At 41.6% G+C, this 17,300-nt stretch overlaps 1 protein-coding gene across 1 annotated transcript in view; it reads right to left on the bottom strand.

Moving 5' to 3' along the window:
- Positions 1 to 231: 231 nt before the first annotated feature.
- The window catches only part of LOC128685004 (mitochondrial enolase superfamily member 1-like), a 37,370-nt gene continuing 20,301 nt past the window's right edge, over positions 232 to 17,300 (bottom strand). Inside the window, exons 7-11 of the mRNA XM_070103578.1 lie at positions 14,743 to 14,900; positions 10,249 to 10,383; positions 9,814 to 9,985; positions 9,359 to 9,540; positions 232 to 659 (exon numbers count right to left, since the gene is read on the bottom strand). Coding sequence (XP_069959679.1) covers positions 492 to 659; positions 9,359 to 9,540; positions 9,814 to 9,985; positions 10,249 to 10,383; positions 14,743 to 14,900 — 815 coding nt within the window. The 3' untranslated portion in view covers positions 232 to 491. The remainder of the gene's footprint in view (positions 660 to 9,358; positions 9,541 to 9,813; positions 9,986 to 10,248; positions 10,384 to 14,742; positions 14,901 to 17,300) is intronic.

Below are 17,300 nucleotides of genomic sequence, written 5' to 3' on the forward strand. Positions count from 1 at the left end.
TAATGTAAACTTATCTAAAAATATATTTAGCTGGATTAGGCCAAATTAAATTGAGCTTGTTATAATAAGGTTAGATAAGTTTTCTAAGGTATAAAATTATTAATAAATGAAAAAATATATATATATTTGAACGTAGAAGAGAAAATTTTAGAAACGACTTAATTTTAAATGGGTTCTTGCTAATTGACCAATTTTACCTATTCGGCATGACACACACACACACACACACACATATATATATATATATATATATATATATATATATATATATATATATATATATATATATATATATATATATATATATATATATATATATACCGTGGCACATGACTGGTTCAAGTAGCACCTTAGAACATCAATGGCATCAGATACACTGTGGTATATCACGGGCATCATTACTACTCTGGCACATCACTGGCACCAGCAGTACTCTGGCACGTCATTAGCATCAGCAGCCCTCAAGCACATCACTTAAATTCTGGAGTGATTTATCGTAGGGTGATGTCGGCCTTGGCCCTGTGCTCTACATAGGGCGGGGGACGGGTGCGGGGGTCCAAGAACTTTCCCTCTGTAAACATTTTGTTCCACTCTGACCCATAAGGATATTCATATTCCATCAAGGTCTTCTCCCACATCTCCACACTGTAGCCGGGCACCTGGAGAGAGAGAAGAGAGAGGTAGGGTAAATTAGATCTCCCACATCGCTACACGGTTGCCAGCATCAGGGAGGAGGTAGACAGAAAGTTAGTTTAATATGTTTATTATGCACCCCATACCCATCCTGTGGGCGGTAGTCAAAAGATTACAGAGGTACATAATTGGTCCAGGGACTGGACTCCAAAGTTTTGATAGCTGAGCAAGTTACAGAGGTAATGAACTCACAATTTACGAAGGTAATGAACACCAGGTAGGTCTGGTAACAATCATGACAAGTTACAAAGGTATTTACAGATTACAGGGGACAGCGAGCGCGCTAGTCACGCTTCCATGCTCCGGGAATATAAGTGTTTTTGAGGGCTACCTAAGTGTTCTGCAAGGGTTGCTAAGTGTGTCAGGGCAGTGAACAATCCTAGAAGTGATTTTTAATCTGCCTGAGCCACATAAGTGTGGGGAGAGCCACAATTTTGTAAGTGATCTAGAAAATAAAAACGTTGTGGCGCAGAGTGGGCAGGCTGGTGTGTAAGGCGACGTTGTCAAGTGTCACCCAAGAAAGATAATAAAGTGAAACAATCGTGTGACCAGTGAAAGAAATACAGTGAATAGGGTAATTATTAACGAAAAGAAATTGAGGTGGATCTACGCCAGGACGTACATCGAGCTGGATCTACGCCAGGACATCACATCGACCTGGACAATCTACAGTGCTACAACTGCACTACAAGTACTGTATCACCTATGAGTGGTTGTTTGGGTGTAGGGTTCCAGGTTCCAATTAACCGCGAAGCTGAATGTGAATGGTCTAACTCTCATAGCACGATAAAGAATAGGCACTCAAGTATTCAATAAGGTTTAGCAAATGGTAATCCACTGAACAAGGATTAACTCACTATAAGCAGGTCGAGCATAGGCAACACTGTAAGGGTGGGAGTCAGGTCACAAGAGGTTGTGGACACAAGCGACAACTGAGAATCTACATTACACTCCAAGCACAAGCCACCTACTTTTCAGACACATAATAAACCCACACATAATTCGACACATAATTACACACACACACACACATGCACACACACACACACACACACACACACACACACACATATATATATATACACACATACACAAACACACACAAACACACACACACACACACACACACACACATACATACACACATACATACACACATACACACACACACACACACACACTGTAAGTGCTGGTAAGTCCCAGGAGGTTGGGGGTCAGGTCACAAGAAGGTGTGGGCAGCCAAGGACCACTGAGACTTACATTACAACGCACAAGCCACCTACCTTTCAGTACATAATAAACCCACATATAATTCCACACAAAATTACACACAAAATTACACACACACACACACACACACACACACACACACACACACACACACAACACACAACACACAACACACACACACACACACACACATATCCAGACACACATACACTCCCCCCTCACCACCGACATCTCACTACTTCCCCTGATCCCTCCCCTCCCTCGATCACCCTCCCCTCCCCCGTTCACCCTAAACCCTCCCCACTCCGCTCCCACATAGCCACAGTTCCTCCACTACTTCCCCCCCCACACTCTGACATACACACTACTAACCTAACATACAGAACTACATAGGTTTCCCACTCTGAGGCAATCAGGATAAAACAAAAATGGGTTGCCAGAGAGCAACAAGAAAAACCAAGGGACAGGAGGAGGAAACTGCAAAGGAAGATTGGGCAGCAGAGCTCATAAAAAGGGATCATGAATGGGAAAAGAAACTAGAAGAACTTAGCATGAGGATGGAAGAGAGGATAGATATGGAAAGCAGGAAGTGGGAGGTGCATGTCAAAGCAGCAGAAGCTAGGATACAGAGTTTAGAAGAGGAATTGAAAAATCTGAAACAGCCTAAAGAACTAAAGAACATTTTGGGATTGACAACAGAGACTGCTACCTCAGCCACAAACAAGGGGACTGTAGGGAAAGAAGGGGCACAACTGCATGGAGAAGCTCTATCAGAGGAGACTGTAGCAAATGAAAGAGCTAAGCTTTATGTGGAGGCCCTAACAGACAACAACAGAGCCCAAGGAAAGCCGAGAAGGGAAAATGACAGGCCACTGAGCCCAAGCACATTAGCCAGTAAATCTGATGAAAGGAAAGCTGCAGTGGAGGAAACCAAATTAAATGAGGGGATACACAGGGATATGCAGTGGGAGAATGAAAGGGTGAGGTCAGTCTTTGTGTATGGGCTCCAGGAAGTCGAAGGGGAAACATATGAAGCAAGAAAACAAGGGGAAAAAAAAGCAATTGAAAGCATCATGAAAGCAATAGGAGAAGACGATATGACCCAGCTGGAAAATTTTCGGAGAATAGGGGGGTTTGTAAAAAAAAAGAACCCAGCCAGTGAGAGTGACCTTCAAGGCAGAAGCGACTCGGACCAGGATCCTGCAGGAGAAAGCACGATTAAGGGACATGACGGCATACAGGAAGGTGTATCTCGACCGCGACAGAACACAAGAAGAAAGGCAGAAACTGAGAGAGATGATACAAAGGCGAAAGGAGGAAAGAGAGGGGATGGAGAAGACAGACAGGAGATCCCAGACCCAGGAAGAAGATCAAATACAGCCTCCCTCACAACTTCCTATAGAAGCCTCCCAACCAGGTCAACCCCAGTGCAACCAAACACTCTAAATCAAAACACCCATGCCACATCCAATGCCCCCACCCACTACATTACAAACTCCACCCCCACAGCAACAACCCATAGTTCCTTACCAGGTCTCCCACTTCCCCAACCCCAATATACCTCCCAGACCACAGTCTTAGAAAAGAAGTTGAAGGTGTGGTATACAAATGCAGATGGAATAACAAACAAGTATGAGGAGTGGCACGAAAGAATCAAAGAGACATCCCCAGACATAATAGCACTCACAGAAACAAAACTCACCAGAATAATAACAGATTCAATCTTTCCATCCAGATATCAAATCCTCAGGAAAGACAGAGGGAGGAGAGGGGGAGGAGGAGTTGCACTGCTCATTAAAAACCAGTGGGGTTTTGAGAAAATGGAAGGAATGGATGGCACAGGCAAAAGGGACTACTTAGTAGGAACAATCCAGTCTGAGGGACATAAGGTGATAATTGCAGTAATGTACAACCCACCACAGAACTGCAGGAGGCCAAGAGAAGAATACGATGAGAGCAACAGAGCAATGATCGACACACTAGCCGAGGTGGCCAGGAGAGCACACATGGGGGGAGCAAAGTTACTAGTTATGGGTGATTTCAATCACAAGGAGATTGACTGGGAAAACCTGGAGCTCCATGGGGGTCCCGAAACATGGAGAGCCAAGATGATGGATGTGGTACTGGAAAACCTCATGCATCAACATGTTAGAGACACTACCAGAGAGAGAGGAGAGGATGAACCAGCAAGGTTGGACCTTGTATTCACCATGAGTAGTTCGGACATCGAGGGTATCATGTATGAAAGGCCCCTGGGAGCTAGTGATCATGTGGTTCTGTGATTCGACTACATAGTTGAGCTCCAAGTGGAGAGAGTAGCAGGAATAGGCTGGGAAAAACCAAACTACAAAAGGGGGAACTAATCAGGCATGAGGAACTTCCTTCAAGACATTCAGTGGGAGAGGGAACTGACAGGAAAACCAGTACAAGAAATGATGGACTATGTAGCAACAAAATGCAAGGAGGCAGAGGAGAGGTTTGTTCCCAAGGGAAACAGAAATAATGGGAAGAACAGAATGAGTCCTTGGTTCACCTAAAGGTGTAGGGAGGCAAAAACTAGGTGTACTAGAGAATGGAAAAGGTACAGAAGACAGAGAACTCAGGAAAATAAAGAAATCAGCCGAAGAGCCAGAAACGAATATGCACAGATAAGAAGGGAGGCTCAGAGACAATATGAAAATGACATAGCATCAAAAGTAAAGACTGACCCGAAGCTGTTGTACAGCCACATCAGGAGGAAAACAACAGTCAAGGACCAGGTAATCAGACTGAGGAAGGGTGATGGGGAATTCACAAGAAACGACCGAGAGGTTTGTCAGGAGCTCAACACAAGATTTAAAGAGGTATTTACAGTGGAAACCAGTAGGACTCCAAGAAATCAGAACAGGGGGGCACGCCAGCAAGTGCTGGATGAGGTACATATAACCAAGGAGGAGGTGAAGAAGCTGCTATGCGAACTTGACACCTCAAAGGCGGTGGGACCAGACAACATCTCTCCATGGGTCCTTAAAGAGGGAGCAGAAATATTGTGTGAGCCATTAACAAAGATCTTCAACACATCATTTGAAACTGGGCAACTCCCTGAGGTATGGAAAATGGCAAATGTAGTCCCAATTTTTAAAAAGGGAGACAGACATGAGGCACTAAACTACAGACCTGTATCACTAAAGTGTATAGTATGCAAGGTCATGGAGAAGATCATCAGGAGGAGAGTGGTGGGGCACCTGGAAAGAAACAAGTGTATAATTGATAACCAGCACGGTTTCAGGGAAGGAAAATCCTGTGTCACAAACCTACTAGAGTTTTATGACAAGGTGACAGAAGTAAGACAAGAGAGAGAGGGGTGGATCGACTGCATATTTTTGGACTGCAAGAAGGCCTTCGACACAGTTCCTCACAAGAGGTTACTGCCAAAGCTAGAGGACCAGGCACACATAACAGGAAAGGCACTGCAATGGATCAGAGAATATCTGACAAGGAGGCAACAACGAGTCATGGTACGCGACGAGATGTCAGAGTGGGTGCCTGTGACAAGCGGGGTTCCACAGGGGTCAGTCCTAGGACCTGTGCTGTTCTTGGTATATGTGAGCGACATAACGGAAGGGATAGACTCAGAAGTGTCCTTGTTTGCAGATGATGTGAAGTTAATGAGAAGAATCAAATCGGACGAGGATCAGGCAGGACTACAAAGAGACCTGGACAGGCTACAAGCCTGGTCCAGTAACTGGCTCCTTGAATTTAACCCTGCCAAATGCAAAGTCATAAAGATTGGGGAAGGGCAAAGAAGACCGCAGACACAATATAGTTTAGATGGCCAAAGACTGCAAACCTCACTCAAGGAAAAAGATCTGGGGGTGAGTATAACACCGAGCATATCTCCTGAGGCGCACATCAGTCAGATAACTGCTGCAGCATACGGGCGCCTGGCAAACCTACGGATAGCGTTCCGATACCTCAGTAAGGATTCGTTTAAGACTCTGTATACCATCTACGTCAGGCCCATACTGGAGTATGCAGCACCAGTTTGGAATCCACACCTAGTCAAGCACGTCAAGAAATTAGAGAAAGTGCAAAGGTTTGCAACAAGACTAGTCCCAGAGCTACGGGGATTGTCCTATGAAGAAAGGTTGAGGGAAATCGGCCTGACGACACTGGAGGACAGGAGGGTCAGGGGAGACATGATAACGACATATAAAATACTGCGCGGAATAGACGAGGTGGACAAAGACGGGATGTTCCAGAGATGGGACACAGACACAAGAGGTCACAATTGGAAGTTGAAGACTCAGATGAATCAAAGGGATGTTAGGAAGTATTTCTTCAGTCATAGAGTAGTCAGGCCATGGAATAGCCTAGAAAGTGATGTAGTGGAGGCAGGAACCATACATAGTTTTAAGGCGAGGTATGATAGAGCTCATGGGGCAGGGAGAGAGAGAACCTAGTAGCAATCAGCGAAGAGGCGGGGCCAGGAGCTGTGACTCGACCCCTGCAACCACAAATAGGTGAGTACACACACACACAACCACAAATAGGTGAGTACACACACACACACAAAACCACAAATAGGTGAGTACACACACACACACACACAGTTTAGTTTAATATCTTTATTATGCACCCCATACCCATCCTGTGGGCGGTAGTCAAAAGATTACAAAGGTACATAATGGGTCCAGTGACTGGACCCCAAAGTTATGATAGCTGAACTAGTTACAATGGTAATGAACTCCAGGTAGATCTGGTCACAATCATGGCAAGTTACAGAAGTAATGAATCAGTCTCACTCCTATACATAGTTACAGTCATGAACAAATTACAAAGTAATGAACCACTGATACGTCCACACCTGGTCACAATTGTAATGAGTTATAAATACAAATATTAAGTGGATCATACACCCACACTAGCGCGCGCACACACACATACACACACGAGGGCGCACGCACGGACATGTGCACACGAGCGTACAAATATATGCATACACACAAGGACGCACACCCACACACACACACACACACACCCACACCCAACCACACACCCTCACACACACCCTCACACACACCCACCCACCCACCCACCCACACACACACACACACACACACACACACACAAGGGAATGTCGTACGAGGAAAGGTTAAGGGAAATCGGACTGACGACACTGGAGGACAGAAGGGTCAGGGGAGACATGATAACGACATACAAGATACTGCGGGGAATAGACAAGGTGGACAGAGATAGGATGTTCCAGAGAGGGGACACAGGGACAAGGGGTCACAACTGGAAGCTGAAGACTCAGACGAATCACAGGGACGTTAGGAAGTATTTCTTCAGTCATAGAGTTGTCAGCAAGTGGAATAGCCTAGCAAGTGAAGTAGTGGAGGCAGGAACCATACATAGTTTTAAGAAGAGGTATGACAAAGCTCAGGAAGCAGAGAGAGAGAGGATCCAGTAGCGATCAGTGAAGAGGCGGGGCCAGGAGCTGAGTCTCGACCCCTGCAACCACAATTAGGTGAGCACAATTAGGTGAGTACACACACACACATGGTAATGCATTATTTACAGCTAGCAAAGTCAGGGTATTTCTCCAGAATGGTCTGTAATATACCACTGTGGATAAAATACTTTGCCATTTCTTGAACATTTCTGAGTGAGTTGTTTCTAAATTCATTAATTTGATCACACTCCAGTACATAATGATGCAAGGTGTGACAATAGTCCATCTGGCAAAGTTTACATTTCGTTTGGTCTACATCTGGTGGTGGTGATTTAACCTGCCATAGATACTTGTAACCCAGCCGGAGCCGGGCAGTAGTGACATCCAAGAGTCTGCTTATCTTGTTGGATGCACCATAGACATGTGGTTCCTCCTGCATGATGGAATGATGATAGATGGACTGACTTGTGTCAATCTCCCTAAGTCTTAAGTCAATCAAGTTCATTTCAAGTTCTTTTCGTATTATTGTTCTCAAACTGCTAACTGACAACCCAAGATTGTAATCTACCCCCTCTTTGAAAGCATACAGCTTAGCCAATTTATCAGTTCTATCATGCATCTGAAGACCAATGTGAGATGGAATCCACAGCATGTGCACTCTGACTCCACTGTCCACAATCTTACCATACCTGTGTCTGGCTTCTGAGTTGAGAGCATTTATGGATGACAGAGAATCAGTTACAATTAAAGTGTCAACCTTAGATACATGGACACATTTGAGTGCAAGGAGTATGGCAAACAGTTCTGCTTGAAGGGTAGAGGCCCAGTTATTGATGCGTGCTCCAATTTCTTTATGAGAACCATCACTCTGTGTGACAACAGCAGCACTACCAGCTGCACCAGTGGACTGGTGAACAGAACTATCAACGTAAATAATTTGTGAAAGATTGTTCTGTGTGACTAAGTTATCAATACAGCTTAAGGCATCATGTTTGGCTTCAAGACGAAGCTTTGGTTGTGATTTAAGAAGAGTTTTGGGGGGAAATGGAGGAATGGTAGTTTGGAATGGGGTAATATCCCATGGCAGGGAAATGTCTCTGTTGTCTAACTTGATATAGATCATGTAGCTGGTTCATGCGGAGGTCGGTTCCAGTTTTTTCGATTTATCTGGAAGGATGTTCACCAGTGATGAGGAAAGTTTGGAGGGCTTCTGTGCAGGGGTTTGAATGGGCTAGCCTAAGCATAGGTAGACAGAAAGAGAGATAGAGAAGAGAGGCGCGACAACCCCTTCAATGTTGCATACATGTTCCTCGGTGTTTGGTTACATAAGAACATAGGAGTATAAGTTACCACTCGTGTTATGAAACACAAATTTTGTGAAGATGACATTTTTCACTTACTTTGTAATATTTTGTCATGTTTCCATGTGATCTGACTAATGACTGAACACATCGTCTTCATTCTGAGGGACTGATTACCTCAAACTCCTCATCTTCCACCGATTTTCACTGTACTGGACTGATGAAGCCACTGATTGGCGATACATTTCCACGGTAAAGATAGCCAAGTGTTGCACAAGTGTCTCATTCATCAGCTTGTCGGTATTCTAAACCAGTTATATAATGATAATATGAAGGTCAGTGACCATAGTGAGAGGTGACAGGTTATTACCTGGGGGAGGAGTGTCCAAGATGGCGTCACTGGCTGGTCTTCTGGTATATGTGACACTGTTGGCTCCTCACTATCATTACGACAGCAATGTTATATGATATTAATAATGATTTATGAGGAATGATGATAAAGATACAAAGAAGGAGGAGGAGAATGAGAATGTGAAGAAAGAGAAGAAAAATAATAATTAAATGAATAATAACAAAAGACCAATACAGATAAGAAAAATAATTGCAACAGAAGTGTTATAGATGCCAAGAAAGCGTAAGTATAAATAGTATGTGGAGTAAAATAGCATGTAGAATGAATGTGCACAGCATATTGACTAACTTTGGGTGCCAGGTAGTGGCAGCGGATGATCTTAATAGGCGTCTTAAAGTGCTCCGATAGTTGGTCAGCATGCTCGACGATGCGGTCCTTGCTGGTCCCCGACACACTGATGTAGTCCCATATCTGCAGGTGTTGAACCATCTCACACAGGCCCACACCACCAGCGTGGGGACACACAGGAACTGACCACACACAAAAACAACAATAGTTAATCTAAGCCAAGTCTTCATAACTTGTCACCACTGCAACCGTATAATAAATTTGTACTTCAAGTAGTAGAAATTTGCGACAAAATCAGATTTAGCAAGATTAAATTTCACTCTTTTATTTATTATCGCAATGGTCCTTGGCTATCTATTATTTGCCTGCCTTCCACCCCATTTCATTATCCAATTCTAATTTCCCTTGTATTGAAGAGGTGGTATCATTTCCATTTTCTATACTCATGCACATACCTTTAAACTTCTTGGCCATTAAATAGATAGAAAGGACCTCGTTGACACCTCCCACCCTGCAGGCGTCAATCTGGCAGTACTGCATGGCTCCCGCTTGCAACATCTGCTTGAATATCACCCTGTTCTGACACACCTCCCCAGTGGCAACCCCGATTCCCAAAGGATTCAGCGCCTGAGGAGAGTAAGAATGCTTCAGAAGTCTTCACTAACAGCCTCATTGGTCAGAGATATGGGCTCAGTAATGTTAGTGGGCGAAGGATCAATCTACTACCATTTCCTGTGCTAAAAGCCCTAGACGGGTTTTGTACTTCACATGATGAATTTCATTTTAAAGTGAATTATAAAATTCTGAATTAGTCATGTAACGCTTGACTTGACCACAGCCATGGCAACGTGACGCTTGACTTGAGGTTAGCTCTTGTTTCATTACATTACCTTGGCTATGGCGGCGTGACCCAGAACATCGTCAGGGCTGGTGGGTTCCTCGATCCATAGTGGTTTATATGGAGCAAGTTCTTTCATCCAGTCGATGGCTTCATTCACATTCCACTTCTGGTTAGCATCCACCATCTGAAATTGAATCACTAGAAAGTTTATCAAACAGGAAATCTTATTAAAAATAATCGGACATTAAATAGACAATAGAAAAATAATCTGAATGCTTAAAGAGTTGTTGCTGGCTTCAACCCCACTTCTAGAGTAATTGTAAAAATAGCGAGAATGATTGTATGTAGCCTATATTTTATCCTAAACTAATTATGAATATTCCCGAGTGTCCTAAAACTAGCAAGTTCCTTGAGACAGTGAAGAAGCTTGGTATTCTCAGTATCAGTAATACTTTACAAAGTACTACTTGTTATTAAAATTTTGAGGAATTATCCAAGGGCTATCCTGATAAATCTTGCTAAATGCTCAGAAACAAGTCAACACAAATACAAATTAATAAAAAAAACTTGCACTGGTATTATATTCTATAACCTACATGGACTGGAGAGAGTTCCGGGGGTCCACGCCCCGGTCTGTGACCAGGCCTCATGGTGGATCAGGGCCTGATCAACCAGGCTGTTACTGCTGCCTGCACGCAATCCAACGTACGAGCCACAGCCCGGCTGGTCAGGTACCGGCTTTAGGTGCTTGTCCAGTCCCTGCTTGAAGACAGCCAGGGGTCTATTAGTAATCCCCCTTATGTATGCTGGGAGGCAGTTGAACAGTCTTGGGACCCTGACACTTATTGTGTTGTCTCTTAACGTGCTAGTGACACCCCTGCTTTTCATTGGGGGGATGTTGCATCGTCTGTCGAGTATTTTGCTTTCGTAGTGAGTGATTTTTCGCGTGCAAGTTCGGTACTAGTCCCTCTAGGATTTTCCAGGTGTATATAATCATGTATATCTCCCTCCTGCGTTCCAGGGAGTACAGATTCAGGAACTTCAAGCGCTCCCAGTAATTGAGGTGTTTTATCTCCGTTATGCGCGCCGTGAAGGTTATTTGTACATTTTCTAGGTCAGCAATTTCACCTGCCTTGAAAGGTGCTGTTAGTGTGCCGCAATATTCCAGCCTAGATAGAACAAGCGACCTGAAGTGTCATCATGGGCTTGGCATCCCTAGTTTTGAAGGTTCTCATTATCCATCCTGCCATTTTTCTAGCAGATGCGATTGATACAATGTTATGGTCCTTGAAGGCGAGATCCTCCGACATGATCACTCCCAGGTCTTTGACGTTAGTTTTTCGCTCTATTTTGTGGCTGGAATTTGTTGTATACTCTGATGAAGTTTTAATTTCATCATGTTTACCATATCGGAGTAATTGAAATTTCTCATCGTTGAACATATTGTTTTCTGTAGCCCATTGAAAGATTTGGTTGATGTCCGCCTAGAGTCTTGCAGTGTCTACAATGGAAGACACTTTCATGCAGATTCGGGTGTCATCGGCAAAGGAAGACACGGTGCTGTGGCTGACATCCTTGTCGATGTCAGATATGAGGATGAGAAACAAGATGGGAGCGAGTACTGTGCCTTGCGGAACAGCTTTTCACCGTAGCCGTCTCAGACTTTACTCTGTTGACTACTACTCTTTGTGTTCTGTTTGTGAGGAAATTATAGATCCATCTACCAACTTTTCCTGTTATTCCTTCAGCACGCATTTTGTGCGCTATTACGCCATGGCCACACTTGTCGAAGGCTTTTGCAAAGTCTGTATATATTACATCTGCATTCTTTTTGTCTTCTAGTGCATCTAGGACCTTGTTGTAGTGATCCAATAGTTGAGACAGACAGGAGCGACCTGCTCTAAACCCATGTTGCCCTGGGTTGTGTAACTGATGGGTATCTAGATGGGTGGTGATCTTGCTTCTTAGGACCCTTTCAAAGATTTTTATGATATGGGATGTTAATGCTATCGGTCTGTAGTTCCTTGCTATTGCTTTACTGCCCCCCTTTGTGGAGTGGGGCTATGTCTGTTGTTTTTAGTAACTGTGGGACGACTGTCATTACTGACGACAAAAGTACTGCATCCCTCCATGGATGACGTAGTCATTAAATATGACGTATAATAAAGCCCTCACAAGAAGCCTATCACCAGTAACTCCTTGCTTAAATCAGTTGCAGATATTTATTAACAAGAAATTTCTTACCTAAATGATTTTAAGGAAATGAAAGTTAAAATAATAACATTTAAACCAGTCCACTGGTAGGGCTGCATCTGCTCTTGCTGCCACTGCCGAGTCAGGTATAAGAATTAATATCACAAACTAATTTGTTTGTCATCGTAATGACACTAAAGCTTATTCATGACAATGAACTCCATCATTATCTGTTGTCATTACTGAATGCACTCGACTCACATAATGACTAATAACATACTCGCTCTAAAAACAAAGTGTGTGTGTGTGTATATATATATATGTCGTGCCGAATAGGCAGAACTTGCGATCTTGGCTTAAATAGCAACGTTCATCTTGCCATATAGGACAAGTGAAAATTTGTGTATGCAATAATTTCGCCAAAATCATTCTGAACCTAACGAAAAAAATATATTTCACTGTGTTTGTTTAGTATTAAATTATTGTAAACAAATTAAAATATATTTAGTTGGGTTAGGCTAAAATAAATTGCGCTTGTTATAATAAGGTTAGGTAAGTTTTCTAAGTTCCTTTTGGTGCAAAATTATAAATTTTTACATCAACATTAATGAAAAAAATATATCTTTAAACGTATAAGAGAAAATTTTAGAAAGGACTTAATTTTAAATAAGTTCTTGCTAATTGACCAGTTTTACATATTCGGCACGACATATATATATATATATATATATATATATATATATATATATATATATATATATATATATATATATATAATAATATATATATATATATATAATATATACATATATATATATAATATATTATATAATATATATATATATATATATATATATATATATATATTATATATATATATATATATATATATATATATATATATATATATATATATATATATATATATATATATATATATATATATATATATAATATATATATATATATAATATATATATATATAATATATATATATTATATATTATGGAGAGAGGGGGTAAAGGAGGTTTTGTGGGCGAGGGGCTTGGACTTCCAGCAAGCGTGCGTGAGCGTGTTAGATAGGAGTGAATGGAGACGAATGGTACTTGGGACCTGACGATCTGTTGGAGTGTGAGCAGGGTAATATTTAGTGAAGGGATTCAGGGAAACCGGTTATTTTCATATAGTCGGACTTGAGTCCTGGAAATGGGAAGTACAATGCCTGCACTTTAAAGGAGGGGTTTGGGATATTGGCAGTTTGGAGGGATATGTTGTGTATCTTTATATGTGTATGCTTCTAGACTGTTGTATTCTGAGCACCTCTGCAAAAACAGTGATAATGTGCGAGTGTGGTGAAAGTGTTGAATGATGATGAAAGTATTTTCTTTTTGGGGATTTTCTTTCTTTTTTGGGTCACCCTGCCTCGGTGGGAGACGGCCGACTTGTTGAAAAAAAAAAAAAAAATTATATATATAAATTCTAGTACAACTCATATGGATTCCATTTCACGCAATAATTCCAAAACTCTGGATCTGATAAAATAGCCAATATATATATATATATATATATATATATATATATATATATATATATATATATATATATATATAAAGTTTAATATGACCAATGAAGGTCTGTATAAGGAGAGTGTAATAACGAATTTAAATGTCAAGGAAATACAATTAGAAGCCTGAGCATATATATGACCCATTATAACATATTTGTGTAAATATATTTACAGAGAAATTTGCAATGTAAACAGATGGACCAATATTGTTGTAGCCAGGCTTGTTTACAAGTATTTCTGGCAGCTTAGCATATGCCCGGATGATGATCCAACTGAATGGAGAGTATATAGTCAGACTTGTAGTCACTTTTTTGAACGCCACGTGCTTAAGTGTCTAATTATTGAGAAATATGGAGAAAGGCAGCACACTAACCTATATATGTTAAGGTATCTTATTAATGAAAATAAATTGTATTGTAGCAGAAAAACTAAGTGACTAGTTCGTAGATCATGTGTGTATCTACATGCTCTTGAACTACCCTCTAGGTTCAGTAGCGAGGTATATTTTTTTATACTCTGTTGAATTTTCAAGCTAGGAACTATTTTACTGTCGCTTCTGCTGTCAGAACCGCCCAGCCCACTATGACATGCACAACACCACTCTCCATCGCTGTGCAAGCCTCAGCAGTTGGCTAGCCCCCGAATATCTATTTGCAGTTAGGTGAACAGGGGTAACATGTTCAGCATTTTCACCCTCCCCGAGATCGAACATGGATTCATTAGTTGTGAGCCGAAGGCACTACCACAGCACCACGTTCATACCTTCCTAATCTCAATACTGACCAGTGTTTTATCTTCGCCAATGATATCCCTGACTAACTGGCATCTTCTTTTGTCATCCTCCAGATTTTGTCCCACCTTGATCTTGAAATGCGTCCAGCCCTGGGACAAATACTGCTTGAGGAGCGTCTGAGTCCTCTCCTGCGAGTACCCTAGCCATCCTGTAGGTAGTGAGAAACAGCACACTCATTCTGAGAATAAAATGGGCATTACTAGACACAGTGCAAAACACTCATTCTCAAACCAGAACACAAAATTTAATTTGTGTTCTGGTTTATATCCAATAATTACATCCAATAATTATTGGATATAAAACGGAACACATTCTCAAACCAGGACACATTTTCAGACATGATGCAAAACACCTATTTTCTGCACTTACATATTCTTATAATACAGAAAGGCCATCCTACATCAATGCCTTTCAGGGAAGAAAAAATAAATGACCATTTCTGCATCTGGGATATACTTTAAGTTCAATTTTCCACTATATACGGTATAAAATATTCTACTAACGATAGTCTTAGTATTGGCGAGTGTCAGTCTTCACGGTCGTCATCTTGGCTACTATAAATACCAGTGGAATAAACTACGTGTACAACCACAAAATAAACAGTTGGCATCTCCAGGCCCCTTCAAGACTTGAAGGAAAATTCTTGATATAATAGTGAACTCTGTACTTCTAACTTCAGACACAGCGCAAACTGCAGTAATGCCGTGCAGGTATACTCGAGGATTATCAGCAGTAATGCCATGCAGGTATACTCGAGGATTATCAGCAGTAATGCCGTGCAGGTATACTCGAGGATTATCAGCAGTAATGCCATGCAGGTATACTCCAGGATTATCAGCAGTAATGCCATGCAGGTATACTCGAGGATTATCAGCAGTAATGCCATGCAGGTATACTCCAGGATTATCAGCAGTAATGCCATGCAGGTATACTCCAGGATTATCAGCAGTAATGCCATGCAGGTATACTCGAGGATTATCAGCAGTAATGCCGTGCAGGTATACTCGAGGATTATCAGCAGTAATGCCGTGCAGGTATACTCGAGGATTATCAGCAGTAATGCCGTGCAGGTATACTCGAGGATTATCAGCAGTAATGCCGTGCAGGTATACTCGAGGATTATCAGCAGTAATGCCGTGCAGGTATACTCGAGGATTATCAGCAGTAATGCCGTGCAGGTATACTCGAGGATTATCAGCAGTAATGCCATGCAGGTATACTCCAGGATTATCAGCAGTAATGCCGTGCAGGTATACTCTAGGATTATCAGCAGTAATGCCATGCAGGTATACTCCAGGATTATCAGCAGTAATGCCATGCAGGTATACTCCAGGATTATCAGCAGTAATGCCATGCAGGTATACTCCAGGATTATCAGCAGTAATGCCATGCAGGTATACTCAAGGATTATCAGCAATATTCTGGAGAGGGGGACTAGTTTATTTATGTACAAGTATTATACTTTTAGTCCGTAACAATTATTACTATAGACTAGTAGAATTATGGCGGAATGTTGAGGTATATCTGACTACAAGACTGACATGAGACCTGATTATTTTGGTACTGGGAGTTAAAGTGCCATGAAGAAGTATGCAGCAAGGCTAGGCAGTTTTGTTTATGTGTATAAACACTGTTGTAATAATATATATGTACATTTATTATCAGTGATTATTTGTATTACGTTTATATCTAGATATGTATTATTATTATTCTTTCTTTCAACACACCGGCAGTATCCCACCGAGGCGGGGTGGCCCAAAATGAAAAACGAAAGTTTCTCCTTTTACATTTAGTAATATATACAGGAGAAGGGGTTACTAGCCCCTTGCTCCTGGCATTTTAGTCGCCTCTTACAACACGCATGGCTTACGGAGGAAGAATTTTGTTCCACTTTCCCATGGAGATAAGAGGAAATAAAAAAGAACAAGAACTAGAAAGAAAATAGCAGAAAACCCAGAGGGGTGTGTGTGTATATATATGCTTGTACATGTATGTGTAGTGTGACCTAAGTGTAAGAAGAAGTAGCAAGACGTACCTGAAATCTTGCATGTTTATGAGACAGAAAACAGGACACCAGCAATCCTACCAACATGTAAAACAATTACAGGCTTTCGTTTTACACTCACTTGGCAGGACGGTAGTACCTCCCTGGGTGGTTGCTGTCTATGGCAACCTGAGAAAATGCAAACTATCTTCATTTTACTATCACTTGTTCCCAGTGTTAATTTTTAATGGTTTCTCTAAACTTCCAAATGCTATTTTCTTAATTTTAAGTTAGGTTAGTAGGGATTAAATTGGGTTTGATTATTTTCTATTACTCTCTAGAATACTTACAGGTTTACTTAATTACAAGCTACTGTACATCTGGGAATGAGGTGGCGGCGTAAAGCAACAAGGAAATGCTCAAATAAGCAAGCTTTTCACTCGTGGTGCAAGAATGGGCTGGACATTCAAAAATAAAATTAATTTCCATTCACATATAATGCTTGATACAATCTTCAAGAAATGAATGCTTTCGAAAGAGCCGAGATTATCTTAAATTATTATC

This window comes from Cherax quadricarinatus, chromosome 5, assembly GCF_038502225.1.
Source record: "Cherax quadricarinatus isolate ZL_2023a chromosome 5, ASM3850222v1, whole genome shotgun sequence".
Taxonomy (NCBI): domain Eukaryota; kingdom Metazoa; phylum Arthropoda; class Malacostraca; order Decapoda; family Parastacidae; genus Cherax; species Cherax quadricarinatus.